This window comes from Agelaius phoeniceus, chromosome 2, assembly GCF_051311805.1.
Source record: "Agelaius phoeniceus isolate bAgePho1 chromosome 2, bAgePho1.hap1, whole genome shotgun sequence".
Taxonomy (NCBI): Eukaryota; Metazoa; Chordata; class Aves; order Passeriformes; family Icteridae; genus Agelaius; species Agelaius phoeniceus.
The window spans coordinates 19,037,889-19,057,714 of NC_135266.1; the positions used below are offsets into that span (position 1 = coordinate 19,037,889).

General features: G+C 43.3%; 1 protein-coding gene and 1 long non-coding RNA gene across 2 annotated transcripts; one reads left to right on the forward strand and one right to left on the reverse strand.

The window, feature by feature from the left end:
- Window positions 1-632: 632 nt before the first annotated feature.
- On the forward strand, window positions 633-14,386 carry LOC129117703 (uncharacterized). Its single transcript, XR_008533875.2, has 3 exons — window positions 633-717; window positions 2,051-2,139; window positions 14,177-14,386. It is a non-coding gene; the product is annotated as an uncharacterized LOC129117703 (long non-coding RNA).
- Window positions 14,387-17,467: 3,081 nt separating this feature from the next.
- Window positions 17,468-19,127, reverse strand: TMSB4X (thymosin beta 4 X-linked). Its single transcript, XM_054627803.2, has 3 exons — window positions 19,006-19,127; window positions 18,302-18,415; window positions 17,468-17,930 (listed from the first exon to the last, which is right to left on the reverse strand). The coding sequence occupies exons 2-3, from the start codon at window positions 18,399-18,401 to the stop codon at window positions 17,896-17,898; spliced, it is 135 nt and encodes a 44-aa protein (XP_054483778.1). The 5' UTR covers window positions 18,402-18,415; window positions 19,006-19,127; the 3' UTR covers window positions 17,468-17,895.
- Window positions 19,128-19,826: the final 699 nt, after the last annotated feature.

Below are 19,826 nucleotides of genomic sequence, written 5' to 3' on the forward strand. Positions count from 1 at the left end.
AATCTAGGAGTTTCCAGTCACTTTGGAGCTGGCTCTTTCCTCTATTCCCAGCTGGCTGCTATCCTGCTCTGAAATCCCAAAGATTTTCACAGGATGAAAATAAAGATTCCCACCCCATCTCCTCACAAACCTCTGTGGCACCCTCATGGCAGGGAGCAGTGCTCAGCTGATGGGAGGGACAGGACAGCCTGAGTGCTGCCTGTAGCTGCTACTCTAGTTAATACTCCTAGTAGTTAATAGTACTGCTGCCTGCAGGATTAGCCCCTGCATCTTATCTGAGATCATATGCACCTCACCTTTGTCACTCTGAGGCTCAGTCTGGCCTTCTGTCTCATCCAGTGTAGCCCCAGCCTCTGAAATTCATGAGCAGTTTCCCCTCCTTTTCCTGTTTTTTGCACATTTTCTCCTTGCTTCCTGTCACACTTCAGTGCTCCCTGTGCTTGAGAACAAAACTCTTGACAAATGTCACTGGCAGTTACCACCATGAGCATTAGACAGCTGAGGTTAACCACCAACCTCTGTTTGCATGCCACAGCACCTGAAAGACGAGCAGCAGCACTTTCAGGGAACAAAATGTTAAAAGCAAAAACTTCTCAGTGTCAGTGGCACCTCCCAGTCCTAAGATCACCTAGGGGGTGGCTCAAAGCCTGCTCCTGCCCACAGCACCCATGGAGGTTTCCCAGTGGAACCTGGGATAAGGAGATCCGGGAGCAGCAGGTACAGCCATGTGTTATTTGTGTTGTCTTTTGCTTTCACTTCATGATATCAAATATTACTCACTTGATTGCTTGATGGACTGTTGTCTCTCTGTGTGGCAGCTGGTGACTCAATGGCAGCACCCAGTCTGTGACAGTGCCATGGTGACCCAAGCTGTCACCCAGGGATCAAACTGACATGGGGGGATGCTGGGAGGGAAAACCTTGCTGGGTAGAAGCTGCAACATTCACTGAGCACCTACTTCTTAGCCTCTGATTGATCTTGAAAGCAGTGCTGGTGGACCCCACAATGCTCACACAGCTGCTTGCCAACCCCTCAGCCTCACCCTCGCCACAAATGGGGTGAGGTAGAAGTTCTCCCAGACAAGAGGAGCCTGACTCATGTCACTAAACACAGCCAATGGGACAAGTTTCTTCCTTGTCTGCTTGACACCCATCCAGCAGAAGAACTCTTGAACCAGTGGCCAGAAGCAGTGTCTGGGTTTAAGGTGTTGCTGAATGATGTGCCTGATGAAACTGGCAGAAACTACTCCAGGGTCCCTTAAATTACCCATGACTCAGGCATCTATGAAGTCATGCCCCATTCCTGTTTATCTTCTTTTATCATTTTTTATATATTGTCTGATACTGTGTCAGCTCTAGTGCTTTATTAGACTTCCAGGTCAAGGGTTGTGAATTTATTTGTCATTGTCCTGTGTAATAAAATAATGTCTTCCAGCTTGACAGCAAAAAATTTTGGTTTTTAGTGACATAAAAGAATATTTATGTCAATATTCTTTGCAACATATGTAGTTCTCCAGATGTCTGAATGCTTGTAGAGTCAATACAGGCTTCCAGCATTTATAATGAAGAGCATTTATAATGAATGTGTCTTTCTCCCAGAATTTATAATGAATGTGTCTTTCTCCCAGCATGTCCAAAGTTCCCTCTTCATGGCCTCTAACTCCATTATTTCATGTCCTTCTCATATGTGACTTCTTAAACCTAATTCTTAAACATTAGCCTGGCTGAGATAGAATTTTTGGTTTATGTTTTATTCTGCATAGCTTTGGAAAACAGGACTGGAAAAAGTTTTGAGAGGTTATGAGAGAGAGAGAGAGAGAGAGAGAGAGAGAGTAAATTCCAGCCAAATATCTCTTAAATTACAATCAAATGGTAAGTGACTCTGCAAGCTCACAGCATTCTGGGTCCTGGGAGAAGAATATCTGCAGAAGGAAAGAGGTCAAGGACACTGGCTGATATGGGTACAGGCTTGGGTTTGTCGCCTCAGGCAGGAAAGGGTGTCTTTAGCTTCTTGGGTATGTGAGGTCTCTGGTGGATCTTTTCTGTTTCAGACATTGGTCAGAAGGAAGTCCCTGCCACTGGCAGTGAATTGATGGTCACCATGGGACTACACAGGGAAAAAATGATGCTAATACATTGGGTAAGGAGGATGAAATGCAAGTAGTACGTGTGTTTGCCTTAATATTTTCACAAGCTTTTAAATGCTGAAAGTTGAAGAAATGCTCAGTTTTTTGAGGTTGGTCTACCTGTAGTCACTGCAGGACATAACAAGATATGAACACAGCTGCAGTTGTTATGTGACTGAATATTGCCTGCCTGGTGCAAATAATGCCAAAATAGTCACCACATTGCCAATATTAATCTCATTGCTTGGAGAAAAGTAATGACTGCCAAGCCACAACCTTGTAATGCATTACAAGAACCACTGCAGCTCTGATCTGATCTGATAGTGTTAGTCTAGTAACACACCCAGTTGAAGAGCAGGGAAATAGTTCATGCCATGGTGATCATAGGGTATAAATTATGTATGGCTTCAGCTGCCCTGTGCTCATGCTATCCCCTAGCACACAGCTGCTAGTTCCCTGCCTTCATGCCATGTGCTAAATAACTATCAAATCATTTCATTTGCAAAGGAGGTCTGCAGGTCATCTGCTCCTACACTTCACCCAAAGCAGAGCCAAGCTTGCATTTGGATACTTGGAGCCCTTGGAACTTTGAGGATCTCTGGTGATGGAGGTCCCCTCTGCTTCCAGTGTTGACTGTCCTGATTATGATAAGTTTTTTTCTAATATACAGCAGTTGCACCTTGTAGGTGGAAAGACTGGTTGTATCCTCTCTGTAACATCCCATTAAGGCTGGGTTTGCTCCAAGCTGTACAAAGCCTGATACTCTTGCAGTCTTTCCTCTTGTATGCTCAAGTCCCTAGTTGCTCTCCACTGGACTTGCTTCCATATGTCAATGAGCTTATTGTACTTAGGAGCCCCCCAAAACATTTTCCCAGCTGTAGTTTCTAACCCTCCATTGTTTTCAAACTTGTAAGCTCAAGAATGATTAATCTATTTATTTAAAGGAAATAAAAGAAAAAGTCATATAAGGGCACAATCCCTGGGCTGTCTCTGCATTTAGCATTAGACAGATGGCTCACATTCCACCTGAGTCTCTGGAGGCAGATGCAGCCCAGATCTAAATGGGGAGCTGCTCAGCTGTGGCCATGTCAAATGCTGACCATATGTCACAATGGCTAGTGTCAAGGGGAAGAGGGGAAAACACAGCTTTACAATCCTGCTCAAGTGTCCTGCAAATCAGCACCAGAGTCTCTTGTACTGTCTCCTGTTTGCTGTCGATCTTAGAAAGACAAGTAAATTTTCTGTCATCAGCTGTCAGGCAAATAAGTTCCCTCAAAGGATGAAAGTCACAATACATAACATCTCCTAATGGCTCGTTCTGGAGTATGATCCCCTTCACATGGGACCAGAGAAGCAGAAAAGTGTCACTGGCCACTTATAAAGCAGTAAACTTCATTTGGAGGCAAGGATGCAAGCAGTAGCCCATACAGAGGAGGGTACAGGAGGATGGGAGAGATGGCAGCATAAAGTTGCATAAAGCCTGGAGTAATGGAAAAATTTAGACTGGTGTCTGTCTTTTAAAGGAAAGTGTTTCTCACTGTTAGCTGTATGGAGAGCCTCAGCTCTGTACTCACTGCTCTGCCTAAGAATTAGTCCTCTGACCTCAGCTATACTAAATGCTGGAACGTCACCTAGCCATTCCAATAGTGTCACTCAAGATGCATCCCAGGGTCCCATTTCTAAAAATGCTACACAGCAAACACAAAATAATACAGTCAGTACATAAAAATGCAAAAAGCATCATCGCATCAATATTGATGAGCTCCATATCATTTTATTATTTGAATAATACACCAAAAAAAGGTAATTGCTTTCAAACTACACAACTGCAGGCAGCAATGTCTATGAAATATACCCAGGTAGCTGGACAAAGGTATTGGAAAAAAGTACATTTGGAATGTCCCACAGACTTACACGGTTATCTTTGACAGACAATCTTTGCAGTGCTTATCAAGGTTCAGAGTCCATTAACGGGTTTCAGTTTGGGCACTCAGACTCATATACCGTCTTACTAGACAATAAGAAAATTTTAAAATGGGCTGGACAAACATCTAGAAATAAAAAGCAATGGGTCTAAACACACTATTTCATACTTCTGCCACAAGTAAGGGCCAGCAGTTGTACCACAGAAACGACCGTCATATCAGTGCTGCCCTGGTGGTGGTCCAAAAATAATTGTACCATTGCTAGGCATGACTCAAGAAAAAAGAATTACTTTAGTAACTGGAAGGAACCAAAGGGCACCACATCCATCTGCCTGCCTTCTGGCAGGCTCAGTTTGCTATTTATCGTGAGTGGCGCGTTTGAATTCCAGCTCCTGCCGCTCGCACCTCCGCTCTGCCCCTGCCGGGAGCCGGGAGCGGTCCCGGGGCTGCGGCCCCGCCCGGGGTCCCCGCGCGTCCCCGGGCCCCGCTGCCTGCGTGGGAGCGCGGCTCCAGGAGAAGCCGCTTCCCAGAGGGTGTAAATGACATGTTCAGCATCCCAGAGAAGGCGCAAAGCACAGCCCACCGCGCTGCTCTGGGGGCAGCCACGCTCCTTCCCGAGGGCTGCCCCCTCTCCTTCCCTGCGGAGCGCAGCCCTGCACGGCGGGAAGGGAGCGGCATGGCAAACCTGGGAGGAACAGCCGAAAGGCGAGGGAACAAATAGCTGCTGGAACTGGAATTAGTGTCGTGGTGAGAGGTTGAGAATAAATCTATCATACTTAGCCTCTCTTTCAGCTATTGCAGAGCAGGGCATTACATTAACAATGAACCCAGCAGGTAGCATATAGGAACAATATGGCCTGAGGGAGCAGCCACTCTGTTGCTCTTATAAGTACTCTCTGATGCTTCTTTTTATAGCTTTATAGATTTTATAAATATATATAAAATAACTTTTATAAATTTTGTTATATATAGTTTGAAATTTATAGTTATGTATCCTTACATAACTAAACTCGTTATTTACGCAAAATTAGAATCCCAGATTCCTCATCTTAACAATAGCCAAAGGAACAAAATTCTTGCTGACTGTTTAGCACCTTCAGAGAACAAAGTAAGGAGGAAAGTGGAAACCCCCATTCAGCTGACAGGGAAAGATGCAGTGGCACTGCATCTGCTTCACACTGGGGTTTCCAGCTTCTGTCACTGCTGGAGGGCCCCAGTCCTTCTCACCCTGCTTCCCTCCCACACCTGACAGAGTCAATTCCTTGCTATTATGGAGACACCCATCTGTTGCTTCAGCTAATGAGTACAAAACTGATTGGAAAGCTTCATGTAAAAACTCACCAAAAATGGGAATACATGGGCTAGTTTTTGTCAGAAGTAATACAATGTCATAAAGTAACTGGGAGTTTTGCTAACTGTGAACAAAGGGAAAAAGTAGAAAGGGTCTGAGAATGTCCTTCAATAAATGGACATGAGCTGAGCAGCTTATGATCACACAAAAATTGACCTAGCTATACACTGAAAAAAATGCCAATATTGAATTACCTACTGAAAGAGGTGAGGTTATATTTATTTCCCAAGCCACCATAATACCTACAGATCACACTGCATGTGAAAGACTGCAGTACACTCCATAGGATCTGCTTTTTTAAATTTGTCCTGAGCCCAGTTTTTGAGGGCCCAGTCCTTTCAGGATGACTTTCCAGAACAACTGGAGCTACTACCAAAAGAGAGGGTTTCAGTGCATACACGTGTCCAAACAAACTGGATGTTTTTGCAGATCTGTCCCCACCTGTGGATATTAATTGATTTCCAAAAGCTGACATAAATGTAATGTATAAGGTAGTCCAGGTACTCAGGCCACTTTGTAGTCTAAACAAGAGAAGTGGCAGCATAATTAAGATTTTTTTTTTTTTAAAGAAATCCCAGTTGTTGATGCTGTTAACACTCTGAGCACATTTCCTAATTCCAAGATGTGCACTACAGTCCCTTCCCTCAGTCTGTTTGTGTGGGTGCTCTGGGATCCCTCACTTTCAGCACTGGAGTCTGTCCTTACAGATTAACACAAAGGAGTAGAGTGTGAAACTCTGTAAATCAGGAGATGTAAATGGGAATAAACTCAAGGAGTGAAAGACAAAATAGGAGGAAAATTATATTCATAAAGGCAGTAGGGCTAGGCAAATGTTACATTAGGTGTATAAGGCTATATATTACACTCTAAATGCTTCACATAACTATATATTCCATACTCAGAACTTTTAATACTCTGTGGAGATTACATACATGTGGTCCTAAATACAGCACTCACTCAACGTATGAAATATCCCTGCTGAAACAATTGCACAGGATCTAGGGGGAAAAGCCAAATAAAACTATCAGTTAGATCCTTTCATATGGGAGATCAGCCATTCACACATTTTAATGTTCTTTTAAGTTACTGGAAGAAAATCAAGACAACAAGATGTTAATGACAGTAAGAGACCTTGATATTTGGTCCATTTCATGGGGGATTCATGAGAAATATATTTTATAATGTGTTTAGTAAGACTGCTTTCCCTAAAGTAGACTAAACTTCTATGCTTTGACCCTGAACTCTAAAGTCATAATCAACCAACTAATATCCATAAATTGTACTTTTCTTAAGAGGAAACCAGGCACTGCCCTGTCCCAAATTTTATCTTCAAAATGATGGAAATTCCAGCTAATATTTGCACCTGTGGAAATTATACCAAGAAAATAATTCTAATACTGAATAATACTGCATAAGAAAGGTGTACATTTGTACGGTACAAGCTCCACTATTGCATTAAAATAACTGAATGTTTGCCATTAAGGTAAACTAACCAGAGGACCCTGAAGAGGGTAAGTGAGAAAACAGAGGTGAAATTAGAGGCTTTTAAGATAGCACTGAAAAAGGGCAGTTATTAATTTCCAGCCCTGTGAATTTGTTGCTGAAATATGATTTCCTACTGTGAAACAGAATCACTGGCCACAACTGAGAAAAGAATTTAAAACATCGTAATAAACCTATTTCATTTAATTTTCATTTAGTCCTCATCTAGTCATACCTGCTTTCTGAAAGTATGCATATTCTTGTCAATTTAGCTACTGACTGAGTTAAAAGTGTGGGGTATTTCAAAAAATTGTCATTCTCTCAAGGGATATGCATGTATGATTGAATTGTCTGAAAAGCAAAGAAGGATCATTGTAGGACCTAGAAGAAATAGAAGGTGGCATCTTATGTGTCTGTTGAGTTCCTGACTTTTGTCTAGCTCCAGACAAACATTGAAATATAAATGAAATACTTCTCTAAGCAATGATAGTGCAGCCTCAGGCTGCCTCCTTATTTTGGTGAGTGTGTTGTGGGTTGCTGAGGGATGAGGAAGAAAAAAGGACTGCTCTTCCTCAATCCTGGGAGGCAGGGATGGTGACGAGGAGTGGGGATGGTGGCTATTCCCACCAAAGGAACGTTCTTTTGCTTCTGCTTGTAGGAAAGTCTGTCTGTGTAGGCACCTTTCTTTTCCTAGCCAAATCTAGTCATTTCAGGCAGTAAATGATGTGTCAAGACATATTAAATTAACATTTCCTCCAAGCTCAATTTGCAGAGCCATCCATGCTCTCAGTCCAACTGAGTATTTGAAAAGGAACCTGCAAAAAAAAGTGCAGTAACAGGCTCTTGTTATGAGGGAATCCACATAATCTCTATTAGGCTGGTTTGTTTTTGGTGATCTAAATTTTGTACAATTTGAAAGGCCAAAACTAGCAGACAAGTTACCTTTTAATGTCAATAGAGATGTCTGAAGTAGCTAGGTGCATATCTCCTTGTTTGTTGAGATAAAACTGAAGTATATTTTAATATAAAAAATATTTGTCAGCTTGGTCAAATACATAGTAACTCTTAAAATACTACCAAGAATGTTATATGCAAATTAAGAGACAGTTTTTGTCTATATATAGATAATTTCTTGAGTGCACAGTGTACACTAATAAATGGGATTCTGCAAACTTACACTGGAGATACTGAGTCCACCATTGAGTGCCATAATGTTTGAATGTTCAGAAGGGTAAAAGCATGTTTGACTACCTTGCTGGAAATCCTGTTTTGCATATTAGGAAGGGAAGTCTGTGTGTGATATGCCCCTTCTAGGCAACCTATAAACTGTGGATAAATCGTGCTGGATTTGTAATAATGGCCTCACTACTGTCAAATGCAAAAATAGTGGCTGAAGTTAGCAAACAGTCCATTACCAGATTAAAAATCTATACACTGCATCTATGGAAGAAGCAATCTATAAGGGCCCACTAATATACATTCATATCACAAAGGATAATTTCTCAGACTTCATTACATCTGTTGAAAGAATTTAGTATATATGACTGAAATTCAGCATGGTGTTATAAATAATTCACATTGGCAAAGACCAAAGCACAGGCCTTGATCACAAAATTAATTGATTTATCTGCACAGAGAACAACTGCCAAATCTTTGTTCATTGGCGTGGTGTTTACTCTTGTGATTAGTCCTGCTGGTTACTGCCACCCTTTCTCAGCCTGGAGCATGCCCATCCCATAAAAAGTCCTCCACACAGGAGTGGACAAGGGTGGAAACTGCTAGTGATTGCTTCAGAATCATAAGCTTGTATTTGTTCTCTCTGGTGGTCCATTTTCTTTTAAGAATAATAACATGTTAGAAAGATACCATGCCTGAAGACACATGTGATTAAGATGCCCATAATACAGCACTGATCTAAACTATATTACTTCTGTAAAAATATCAATTAAAAGGAATTTTAAAACATGCTAACTACTGCATGGTACTCCAGTTTCCTATCTGCCTTAATTCCACATGCATATTTGAACACTGTTCTGTGTGAAGGATGATGAGTGAGATATTCTGTTCAGGAGAACCAGTGCTCTGAGCAGACCCATCTTTGCTGTCTCTGGGCCAGCAGCAAGTAACAAAAAAACCAAACTTTTCAAGATCACTTACCAGAGCTGGACATGAGGGGATGGCCCTTTCCCCCTGCCCTCCTCTAAAGCACTGCACAGAAGAAAGTTGCCAAGGGCCAGGCTCTAGCTGAGACTTGCTGCTATCCTGGACATAATCAGCTGAAGTTGTGGCTGCCCTTCCCATCACCTGAGGCTCCATTTTGTGTCCACCCACCTGTGGACTCTCACAAAGCCCTGCAGAAACAGCAGTGGTCTTGGCTGCTGAGCAAAACAGTGATTAGGAAGGCCTTGAGCAAACAGTAAAGCCTTTTTCTCTCAGCATTTGGAAACACACTCCATTTGGAAATTTCATTTGTTTCTGTGTGTGTGTCTGCACTATAAACAAAAGGTTCTCACATTCATTCAGGCCAATTTTGCATGGAGCTGAATCCTGAGCAAGAGCAAAGCCGTCTCCTCTCCCTGCTGACTCTAAAGAGAAGCAGCAATGACTCACTGGGCTTCACATGGAGATTTCACAGGTTTGCCTTAGCATATATGCCAGCTCCACTACATACAGCCTGTTTAGCTTCAGCACTGCTGACTCGAAGGATGTACAGCCCCTCCACATCCCTGCTGTGCAAGATAAGCATACGGTACTGGTATGAAATGTAATTGATTTTACTGGCACAGCCTGTCCTGCAGCTCACAGGCAACAATCTCAAATAATTTAAAGGAATCAGTAATCTGCTATTAAATTGCAACTATTAATATGTGATATTGCTTTTTCAAACACCCCAGTGAACTATTTGCAATGGCTTCCTTTCTTTCTTTGTAACTTCAGCCTCCTTCTTTCTTTCCCCTTCCATTTATATCCTTCAAATATACTTATGTGAGCACTCCTGAAGGATGACATGTAGAAAAAAAGCTATACCAAGACATAATTACACTGGAACAGCTAACAGAAAAGACCTAGATGTTTCAAATGTCAGTAGATTTGAAGATGTGTGGGCAGGATTTACAACACTGGTATGTTGCCACTGGTAACTGACTGCATTTTTAACCTTCCCACTGCTGGCTAGCAGTGCGAGAAAGGATAAGTCTAGGAATTTAGAAATAAACAAGCTCATTACAACCCTCTAAAATTTATTGTTTTGAAGCTGAGACAAACAAGAGGAAGATTGTATAAAGGTTAGAGAGGAGCTCCTTCTTGCTGATAGGCAGCCTACACAGCACCTAACCCTTCCAGTTTGCTGGCATGCAGCTGTTTCCTCTGCTGGATCAGCCCTGAGGACCAGGTTTGGTCACTCCATATAGATGGAAAAGGAAAGAGCGAAGCTTTTTCTGGCAGTATTTCAAAGGCACAGCCATCTCAGGCAAAAGAAACTTGATGGAGTTCCACTGTTAAAAAGTTGGCAGAAGTCTCCTGCTGAGAGTGAGCAATTTGGAGACACCAAGCAATCTGACAGACTATTAGACCATAGAGTGGAGTCACACACATGATCTGAAGCAGGGAGCAGTTGCTGACAGGGGTGTTACACCCATGGCTTGGGTTTGATAAGTGAGGACCAAGGAGAAGGCCAAGCTTCTTGGGCACATAATGGTGGTATTATTAGGGTGCTTATCTAAATGAAGGAGAACAAATTTAGGGCAGGATTCCATGAAAAATTAGAATATGTGAAAGGAGACAGTGAGAAGAGAAAGCCTTGAGATATGTGATTGCACTTCATATGTTGTGCAAAGAGGGGGATACTCCCATTCCTTCTGAGAAGTGGTCATTGCAACAGAGTCCAGGCCAGGAGGCCCCACACAAGCTAATATCATAAACTGGGCAGAGTTGCATGAGACTAAAATGATGTTATTACCCTTAATTAGATACTCAAATGAAAACCAGCTTCATATCTAGAAAACTCACTGAAATGAAGGCAACCACACCTGCTCAGCACCTTGGTATTTCATAGGTACTTCTCTTCAGCAAGGAGGGAAATTTCACTGGAAGGTGTGAACATTCAACTGCTCCATTACTGTTAACCCTAAATGTGCATTTAGAAGTCTTTTAGGCAACCAAATTAAAAACTGTGTGAAACCATTCCTGGTCTCAAAACACTATTTGCTGGTTTTTTATGATCTTGGAAAGGGCAAACTGTAGATGTCACAGCATTGCCTTTGCTAAAAACAAGCTCTGTGCCTATCAGCTCACAAATTCCAGCTGAGAATGATATAGAAGAGACAGCTCTACTCGTGCTGCAGTGCATGTGATTTAACAGCTCTTCCATTTAAAGACCTTTAGGAGAATGCCAGTCTGTTCCTAGTTTTAACCTTTAAAATGCAGCAAGGACTTCAAGAGCAACTTTGGCATTTCTCAGTGTAACCCACACCTCCCACATGCATCAGGGATGACTTTACAAGCACAGCACCAGGGAAGCAGACATGTATGAATATGTACAGTCTATGGACCCCTGTAAAGGGATGCATATCTCCCAGAATTTCACCTCTATTCCTCTTGGCATCATTCTAACTCCTCATGCTGAGAAGTGGTGTCATTTTTAGCCTCATTAATTTTCAGGGCTTCCCCTTCCCCCCTCCACTTAATGCTGGCAAGTCAGCTACCACAAGTAAAGCAGGCAGCAGATTTTTCTGTGTCTCTCAGAGTGGTAATTAAAGTTGCTAAAAAAATAATTTAAAAAATTAAAGAAACGTGAAGTTCTTCCCAGGAGCAATGTTCTCTGCATGATCCAAGCATCAGCTGCTTTTGTAGTTACAAGCTATGGAGATGAGATTGTCTGGTATCCATCTGTCCTGCCCCAACATGTCAGAGTCATGGGGTATAGCTCAGCTGCTAGGAGATTTCTTATTCTTAATTCATTTTGAAACAATACTGTGGGAGCAAAATCATTGATGCCTTCACCAACTCAATTTCTTGTTTTGTTTGCTATTGCTAGGGAATAGGAATTTTTGTATAAAGCTCATTCATCTTTTATTGCTTTCTCATGAAAGTCATTTTATTTTGCCCTCCATGATGACTTTTCATGGGACCTTCCAGCCTTTGGTGTAATGTAAGGACAAGATTGCAGAGGTAGGCATCAGGGCCCCCATCAGCCAAAGCCTTCATGCAGGTTGCAGTATCCTTAATCTAGCAATCAATTTCTTTAAGTAATGGATTGTTTGACTCATTCTTTGGATGCAAAGCCATCCTTTTGGCCAGGACCAAAAGGTTATGGCTGGTCTGCATTCCAGCCTAGTACGAGCAGGGCTCAAGCATTTTGTGTTACTGCTCTGTGTGGCTGAAACTCTGTGACTGAAGTGAGAAGAAAGATGAATTAAAATGTTAAAATAAAAAAGTCTCTGCTGCCCTGGGGAGTGCCCTGGGGCTGCCCCTGGAGCCCACCCTGTGATGCTGCCAGCAATGCCCACCACAGGGTGACACTGTGGGTGACCTGCCAAAGGTCCCCATCACAGGAGCCCCAAATGGTGTGAGCAAACCTGCTGTGAGCCTGGGGGTGCTCAGCCTGCTGAAGATGGTTTCCACTGTGGCAGTGTGGATGCCTGGGGCCATGTCCACTTTTCTGTCTGAGGATGTCACTCCGCAATGGACTCTTTTCCCCCACTACTGGTTCTCACATTAAACATCAATAAAAATGTGCAGTGCAAAGAATGGACTTTTTTATTCACGCTGCACAGGGGGTCAGTGGCATTTCTCAGAGACATTGTCCAGTTTAGGTAGAAGGATGAAGAAAATCCTTCTGTTGGCTCAATTTTCTTGTACTGACCACATGATATAGAGCAGGTGAGGTGAACTAAGATGCATGAAAAATTAATCCAGCAAATTATTTTTCTGATTATTACGTGGCTCCACAATTCTCTACATTATCTTACATGAAAATCTAGCTGAGCAGAAGGCTTTAAAGATAAATTCCAAAACATCAAGTGATGCTTGAAGAAGTATTTATCCATTTCAAAACATTTAAAATGCTACACTTGACTAATATAAACCATATTATATATAGTTATAATATATATAGTTATATGTCAGATGGAAAGGAAGCACCATTATAAAAAATAAAGCATAAAGTAATATCTATGGAAATGTGCAAAATGCATTAGGTAAGATTTGAACCATCTGAGAATCTGAGTTTCATACTTTTGGTCTATAGAGTAAATTTCAGCAAGATCATTTGACTTGTTTTAGAGACCAGAGCATTACTGCAATAGTTTCACCCCACTAGAAGATACTAGGAATAACTAAATTGCTCATGGCAGATATTATAAAACACACAAATGCATTCCTATTCCTCTTCTTGGTTTGGTGTTTGCTGGGGGGAGTTGTTTTGATTTTTTGGGGATTTTCTTTCCATTTTCAAACATATCTCTAAGTGTAGTACGTGTTCTCAATATTTGGCGATAACATGCAAACAAAGAGCACTGCAAGTGTCTGTTCATGCAATCTGCAGTGTCTAAAAATCACATGAGATTTTTTCCAGGCCCAAATTTCAAGCTCATGACCACATGCCAAAGATAAAATTATGAGAATTACAATAGTGGGAAAAATTTTCTTCATCACTGAGAAGCCTTTGGTCAATACAATGATGAAATTTTTTTTCAAGACAATGTTTTGATGGGGAACGTGGTGAATATTTGGGGACTATTCAAATGCTGGAAATGTTTTTAAGTTGGAGTAAATCCACTCACTCAGTTCCAAAATATTGCTGAAAGGAAAATCTGTGTTAGGCAAAAAATAAATCTAGAGCTATCAGAAAACCTGAGGTCACAGGAATTGGAAATTTTTAAAAAAAAGCCCATATTTAGTCATCTCATCTATGCCATTCTTTGCATATTATGGCCTGAAACTAAGGCTATAGGGCTATATTTGACTCTGCTTAGCCATCAATATCCACTTACTGTGAGGGAGCAGTGGTTACAGAACCTCCAAGTTGCCATTTCCCATAACATTGCATGAATCTTGTTGTGCCTGACAGTTTCCATAAAGCCCAAGCTCCATGAGACTGAAAAATCTCCTGAGAACTCCAGTTTTTGATTACAAGGAGAAAAGGCAATGTTGTAATCCTCATGACTGTAGAAACAGGAGAAAAAATTATCTTTGCCCTGCTCCCAATATGCTAAAACCTCATTAACCCAGAGGCAAATTAAGCATCTCTGAGAACCCACCATGTTTAATTTTTATTTTTTTCTTTCTAAACAGGAAGAAGAGGAAGTCAGAGAGGGTTCTGATATTTTAAAAACCCGGTAAAAGCAATACTGGAATTCAGGTCATTAACTTCAGCTGAAAACAAAGAGAAAAATCGACTCCTGTCATTAAGCCACAGAATTTTGAAACAGGTGTATGGTAAAGTGCAGAGTGTTTTTTTTTTTTAATCACCATATCACAGGGACACTGGCAAATGAAACTGCCAGACAGCATACAAATAATGAATAAATGTTGTTCTGCAATTCCTTTTCTCTGGATTAAAAAAAATAGCCTGTTTTTATAGAATTTGATTGTCTTGCCTGTTTGAGTTGAAAATGCAGAAAGCTGGCACATCAGAGGATCTCACAGAGGGACGAGCCTGACATAGGCTGCTTTGCATAGTCATCCTCCTGTATACCAACAAATAAGCAAAAGCTGCATTTTTTATTTCTTCACACCCATTTTAGTATCAACCCAGTGGAACTATTGCACTGAACAGTGTATCATGTGCTCATTGTATTTTATATGATGCTTGGAGTAGTGCAGGGCTCCTTATTAACAAAATTCTGCTGTGCAGCAGATGTATGTGGCAGCCATATATGATCACAATACACAATAGGAACTGCTCATTTCTACACTGTTTCTACGGAAGTAAAGGGTTACTAGGGGAAGTGGTGTTTTATCACACATTCAAGATTGCACAAAAATAGCCTAGAAGCCCAAAATGCTCACATTGAAGTCTCCACATTTCTCTAATTAATACCACAATGATCTATTTTGGATATGGTTAGCATATGCTTTCTGTCCAATATACGTACAGTTAATGATATCTGGGGAGGTGCATGAAAGGGAGAGAAAATCTTCTAAGAAATACTGAGAAATGAAGAATTTGCTTCAGTACTGGAGGGCAGAGCTTCTCACCACATCACCTCGGCAGAGCTGCCTCTGGGCTGGGGGTGGGGAGGCAGCAACACCAGACACCATAAGTCTCATAGGGCTGGCAGACTGTGCCTGCACTGAGTGTGAGATCAAAACCCATATGTTTCTCTTTCTAATGACCCTTTTTCATAACCAGGTTTTGGACTGTAATTTTTTTTTTTTCTCTAGTTAATTTGTGACTGATGAAAGTTTGTAGACTGACAGCTGAAGAGACTGATTTTATTAGCAACACCCAACACAGTCCTGAGTATTACAATCGATTCCAAGCCTTCATGTTTCACATCATCAATTGCATTGCTGTGAAGTAGGTGTCAGATGTGACCCCCTCAGTACTGCCTATGCAAAGCATGGCAAAGACCTGCCACAATTTTCTTTGAATGTATGAAAAGAGATGAACAAGGAGCAAAGCAGGGGATGATTGACTCCAGTCAGTAATCCCCAAATTTGACCTGAAGATTTTCTTCACAGTTGATTTTTTAATTTTGTTCAGTCCTTGATGGCAGAACCAGAGCTAAAACAGTAGCAGTGGCTTAGTGCCTTATCTCCTGAAAACAGATCTGAGCTTCACCACCTCAAGCTGTAGTTGGTGGTACCCTTTGACCAGCGCTGATCACTTTGGATGTGCAGTTCTGAAGTCATAGGCCTCATTACTCATTACATTTTTGCTGAACTATGCTGTATTACAGCATGCACTTTCATTGACTTATGCAGAGCTGTGTATACCTCATGCTTTGCCTCCCTCAGAAACACCTTGCTGGTTTTTTCCCAAGTGCTTGCTTCTACTCCTCTGTGCACGTGCAGCTCATACTGTACACTTCTGCACCAAGTCATGTCACATCCCATGCTACCTGATTAAGATCAGTAGCTGGGAGTTGATTAATTGACTTTTCAGAAACTCAGCTTGTAAGTTTCCCATCTTTCCCATCATACACGGGGAATAAAATCAGAGCTTAAACAAGCACAAGAAATGGTTCATTTCCTTCCTGAACTCATCACCTTAAATTACTGTTAAGGTCCTTATTTGACACCAGGACTTCCCAAATTTTCCCATGGACTGCATCAAAAAATCTCAAGCCTGAACGGAGATTCTTATCAAACTCTCAATTCTGCAAGTTTTCCACTGCTGGGGGGCCGGGGACTATCTCCACAAGCATGTAGCACCCCTCTGGCTCCCATCTTCTCCTGAAGCACAGACATCCACCAAATCTCCAAGGAGAGGAGCCCCACTGCCCTCAGTGGTGCAAAACCAAGGACAGCTTATTGTTGCAGTCGAATGCTTTTAGGAAGCAGTGATAGGATGAAACCCCAAGTCTACGTGACCCCACCAAGTCAGCAGCCTCAGCAAAACTCAAGCTTCCCCAGAGGGACTAATTTTGCTTTACAGGAACTGGCTGAAATTAATGCAGCCTCAAATCCATAAGATAAAACTAAGGCACTGCAGAAGCATGCTCACCACCCTCCTACAGGTTATCTGACAGCATTTTTGTTTCCCAGAATGATCATTACTCACTCCATTTTGATGAAATTCATGACTACTAAAGACAACTCCTACTGATCTCCCTGGATCACAGGTTTTACCCGCAGTCATTTGCAGAAAAATAACCAAAAAACTGTCCCAGGTCTGAAAGAATTGCTGTAAACCAGCAATGGAGTGTGGCTATTTGCATGCCAAATTTATTATGATCTTTATTTTATAAGTTATCACAAATGTTTTTGTCCCCAAATGGTCCATTTTGAATTTTTAAGAAGACTGTAGCTTTATAAACTTTGAAACCAGTTCTTAGGATCAAGGAGACTGTTAAAAGACGTTGTTCAAAACATGAGCAACATAGTAGCAAAATTATTTTTATTTCCATGGAACACCAACCACCAAATGCTTTAAGAAACTAAAAGGCTCATGTTCAACCTTGGACTTAAAATTCAAATTACAGCTTCCTTTAAACACTGTATCAAAATAACAAGCTTTAATTATTAAACAAACTAATTAGGGATATATACAACTGAGGCTGAATCTCTGCAACAGTACAGAATGGTTCTTAATAAAAGAGCTATGCTCTGGGTGGGGCAAAGCAATAAATGCAGCCTGATTTTTTTGCCTTTATCTCTACATAAAAGAAATACTTAAAGGAATATACTCACATGGTGATAAATTACAAGATATGCAATTTTTTACTGAAATCTGTCTAAAAACTAGCTTCGAGGATCACAAGTTTATGTATTGGTGAGCACACATATTGAAAAAAATGAGAATGGTGACTGATGTTTGAGGCATCTCCAAAGGTTTTATAGTATCCTGTGTCTCAGTACCGGCTCTTATGCTTCTTATCCATTGATACAGTTCTCCAAATAGAGGACATAAATACCATCCAGGTTTTAAAACATTTTATTTGCATATTAAAAAAATTGTGCATTCCAATAATTAAAATCATTTGAACAAAAAAAAAAAAAAATGGCACTCGATTAACTGCATTTTACAGCTCGCAGGACCTTGGTACAGCTTTGCATTTATTCGTGTGTTACTCTAGTTTACTGTAGTCCCACCCAAGTTCTTCTTTCATCAACATGCAAGCTCTTTCATGCCACCAGGACCAAAGCCAGACAGGCAGAGGGAAAGGCAGCGCCTTCATTCAGTGTCAGTAGTTCTCTCTATTCTTTTGATGTGAAAGGGGCAGTACAGTCATTTTAAACTTTATCCAACCTCTTTGCATCTTACAAAGTTAAACAGCTAAAAGAAGTAAAATAAGAAGGCAATGCTTGTGGAATGTACAGTGCATAATTTGGAAGGGCAGATTTCATTACGATTCACCCGCTTGCTTCTCCTGTTCAATTGCTAAAAGGGGGGGAAAAAACAGAAAAGGAGAAAACGAAATGAAAATCGAGAACCTGATATGCATTCACATGACAATTGCCATAAACTGCTAAAATAAATGTATATTTTTAGCTACAGATCAAAACGGGGTGTAGATAATTGTAAATCAAGCGCTGCTAGGCGGTGGGTTCAGGTTTTTGCTGTCTAGCACAGACATAGCCGCGTATCCTCCCTCCCTCCACCCGCCGCACCCCGGCTCCCGCCTGCCGCCCCTCTTTGTCTCCTCCCGCCTCCCCCCCTTCATCTTCCCTCCCTCCCTGCCCGTCTCCCTCCTTCCCTGCCTCCCTCCCTCCCTCCGCGCCTGCTCCTCCTTGCCGCCTGCCCTCACTCACTTTCTTTTGAAGGCAGCGGATTTTTCTCTTGCGTCTCTGTCTTCTTCAATTTGGACTTGTCAAATTTCTCGATCTCAGCCATGTCTGGTTTGTCGGACATGTTGGCAGGTGTCTCTGCGCACGGAGGAGGGGAAGGAAGAGCCCGTTACCCCCGGCCAGCGCTGCCCGGTGCCCCCGCGGGGCCGCGCCCGCCGCACCCAACGCGGGCACCCGCGGGAGCCGCACGCTCAAGCTCGCTGCAAGTCAAACGCTTCACCCCCGACATATTTAAAAATAATACTAATTTTTGGGAAGCGTCTGTATTAATCCAGCATCCCAAGCGTTGCGGTTCGCCGCCAGCCTCCACCGGGGGCAGGTCCCACTATCTGCGTGCTGCGGAGTACAATAGGGGGGACGCGCCCGGCGCTCACCGCGTTTTTAACTCGTTAAAGGAACAGTAATTTAAAAATATAGCCCTGTGCCGGCAACAAAGCCGCCTTGCGCCTCGCACGCCACCGCCCTGCAGCGGCGCGCCCTTAGACAATACCCCAGCCGGACAATAGCCCCCCTCCCTTCCTCCTCGCCTCCCTCCCAGCCCCCCGGACAAAAGCCCCCGCGCCCTGCCCTGCCCTGCCCTGCCCGCAGTCCCCCCCCGGCAGGGTGCCCGGTTCGTGCTGCCTGTGCTGAGGGACCCGGGGGGTGGCTGGGGGTGCGGCGGGACCCACCGGTGTCGCCGCGCGGTGATGCTCAGCCCCGCCGCTCGCTGCTGCCGCCGCTCCGCACGCCAGTATAAAGGGCGCTCGCTGGCGGGGCGGTTTTATCCCCGCGCCTATGCAAATGAGGTGATGTCATTTTGCCGCTTTCCGCGTTTTTCTCTCTCTCTTTTCTTCTTTACCCCCTTGCTTCCTCCCCCTCCCTTCTTCGCCCAGCCCTGCTGCTCCCCGCGCACACGCGTACACGCACACAAAGCTACACACACACACGCACACACACACACACACACACACACACACACACACACACACACACACACACACACACACACACACACACACTCGGAGGCACAAGCACAGCTCTCAGCTCGGCTCGGAGCCGAGCATCGCCCCAGTCTCCTCGGCCCCTGCCCCGGCCCACGGGAGACAGCCCCAGGACGGGCCGGGGAGGGGCGGCCACTGTCCCTGGCTCCTGGCCCCCCGTCCCGGGGCCGCCGCGTGTCCGGGCCGGGCCGGGGGCAGGGACCGGGACAGAGGCAGGGACCGGGGCCAAGGCAGGGGCAGAGCCGGCCGCCTCCCGCGGCGGCGGAGGGCTGTGCTTGGCTGGAGCCGGGCGGTGGCTGTGCTCCACGTCCCTGCGTGACGCTCTCCCGGTTGAGCAATATCATCTCGCTGATAACGTTACTCAAATGTCGGCATTTAGAAGGAAAGCCGAAACCCTCGTCCCTTCAGAGCTCCGGGAGCTGTCGCCGGCGCGCCCCCCAACCCCCCGCTGCCTTTGCATCCCGATGCAGGGGCAGCAAAATCCCATTGCTGATGTCGCTGCACCCCCG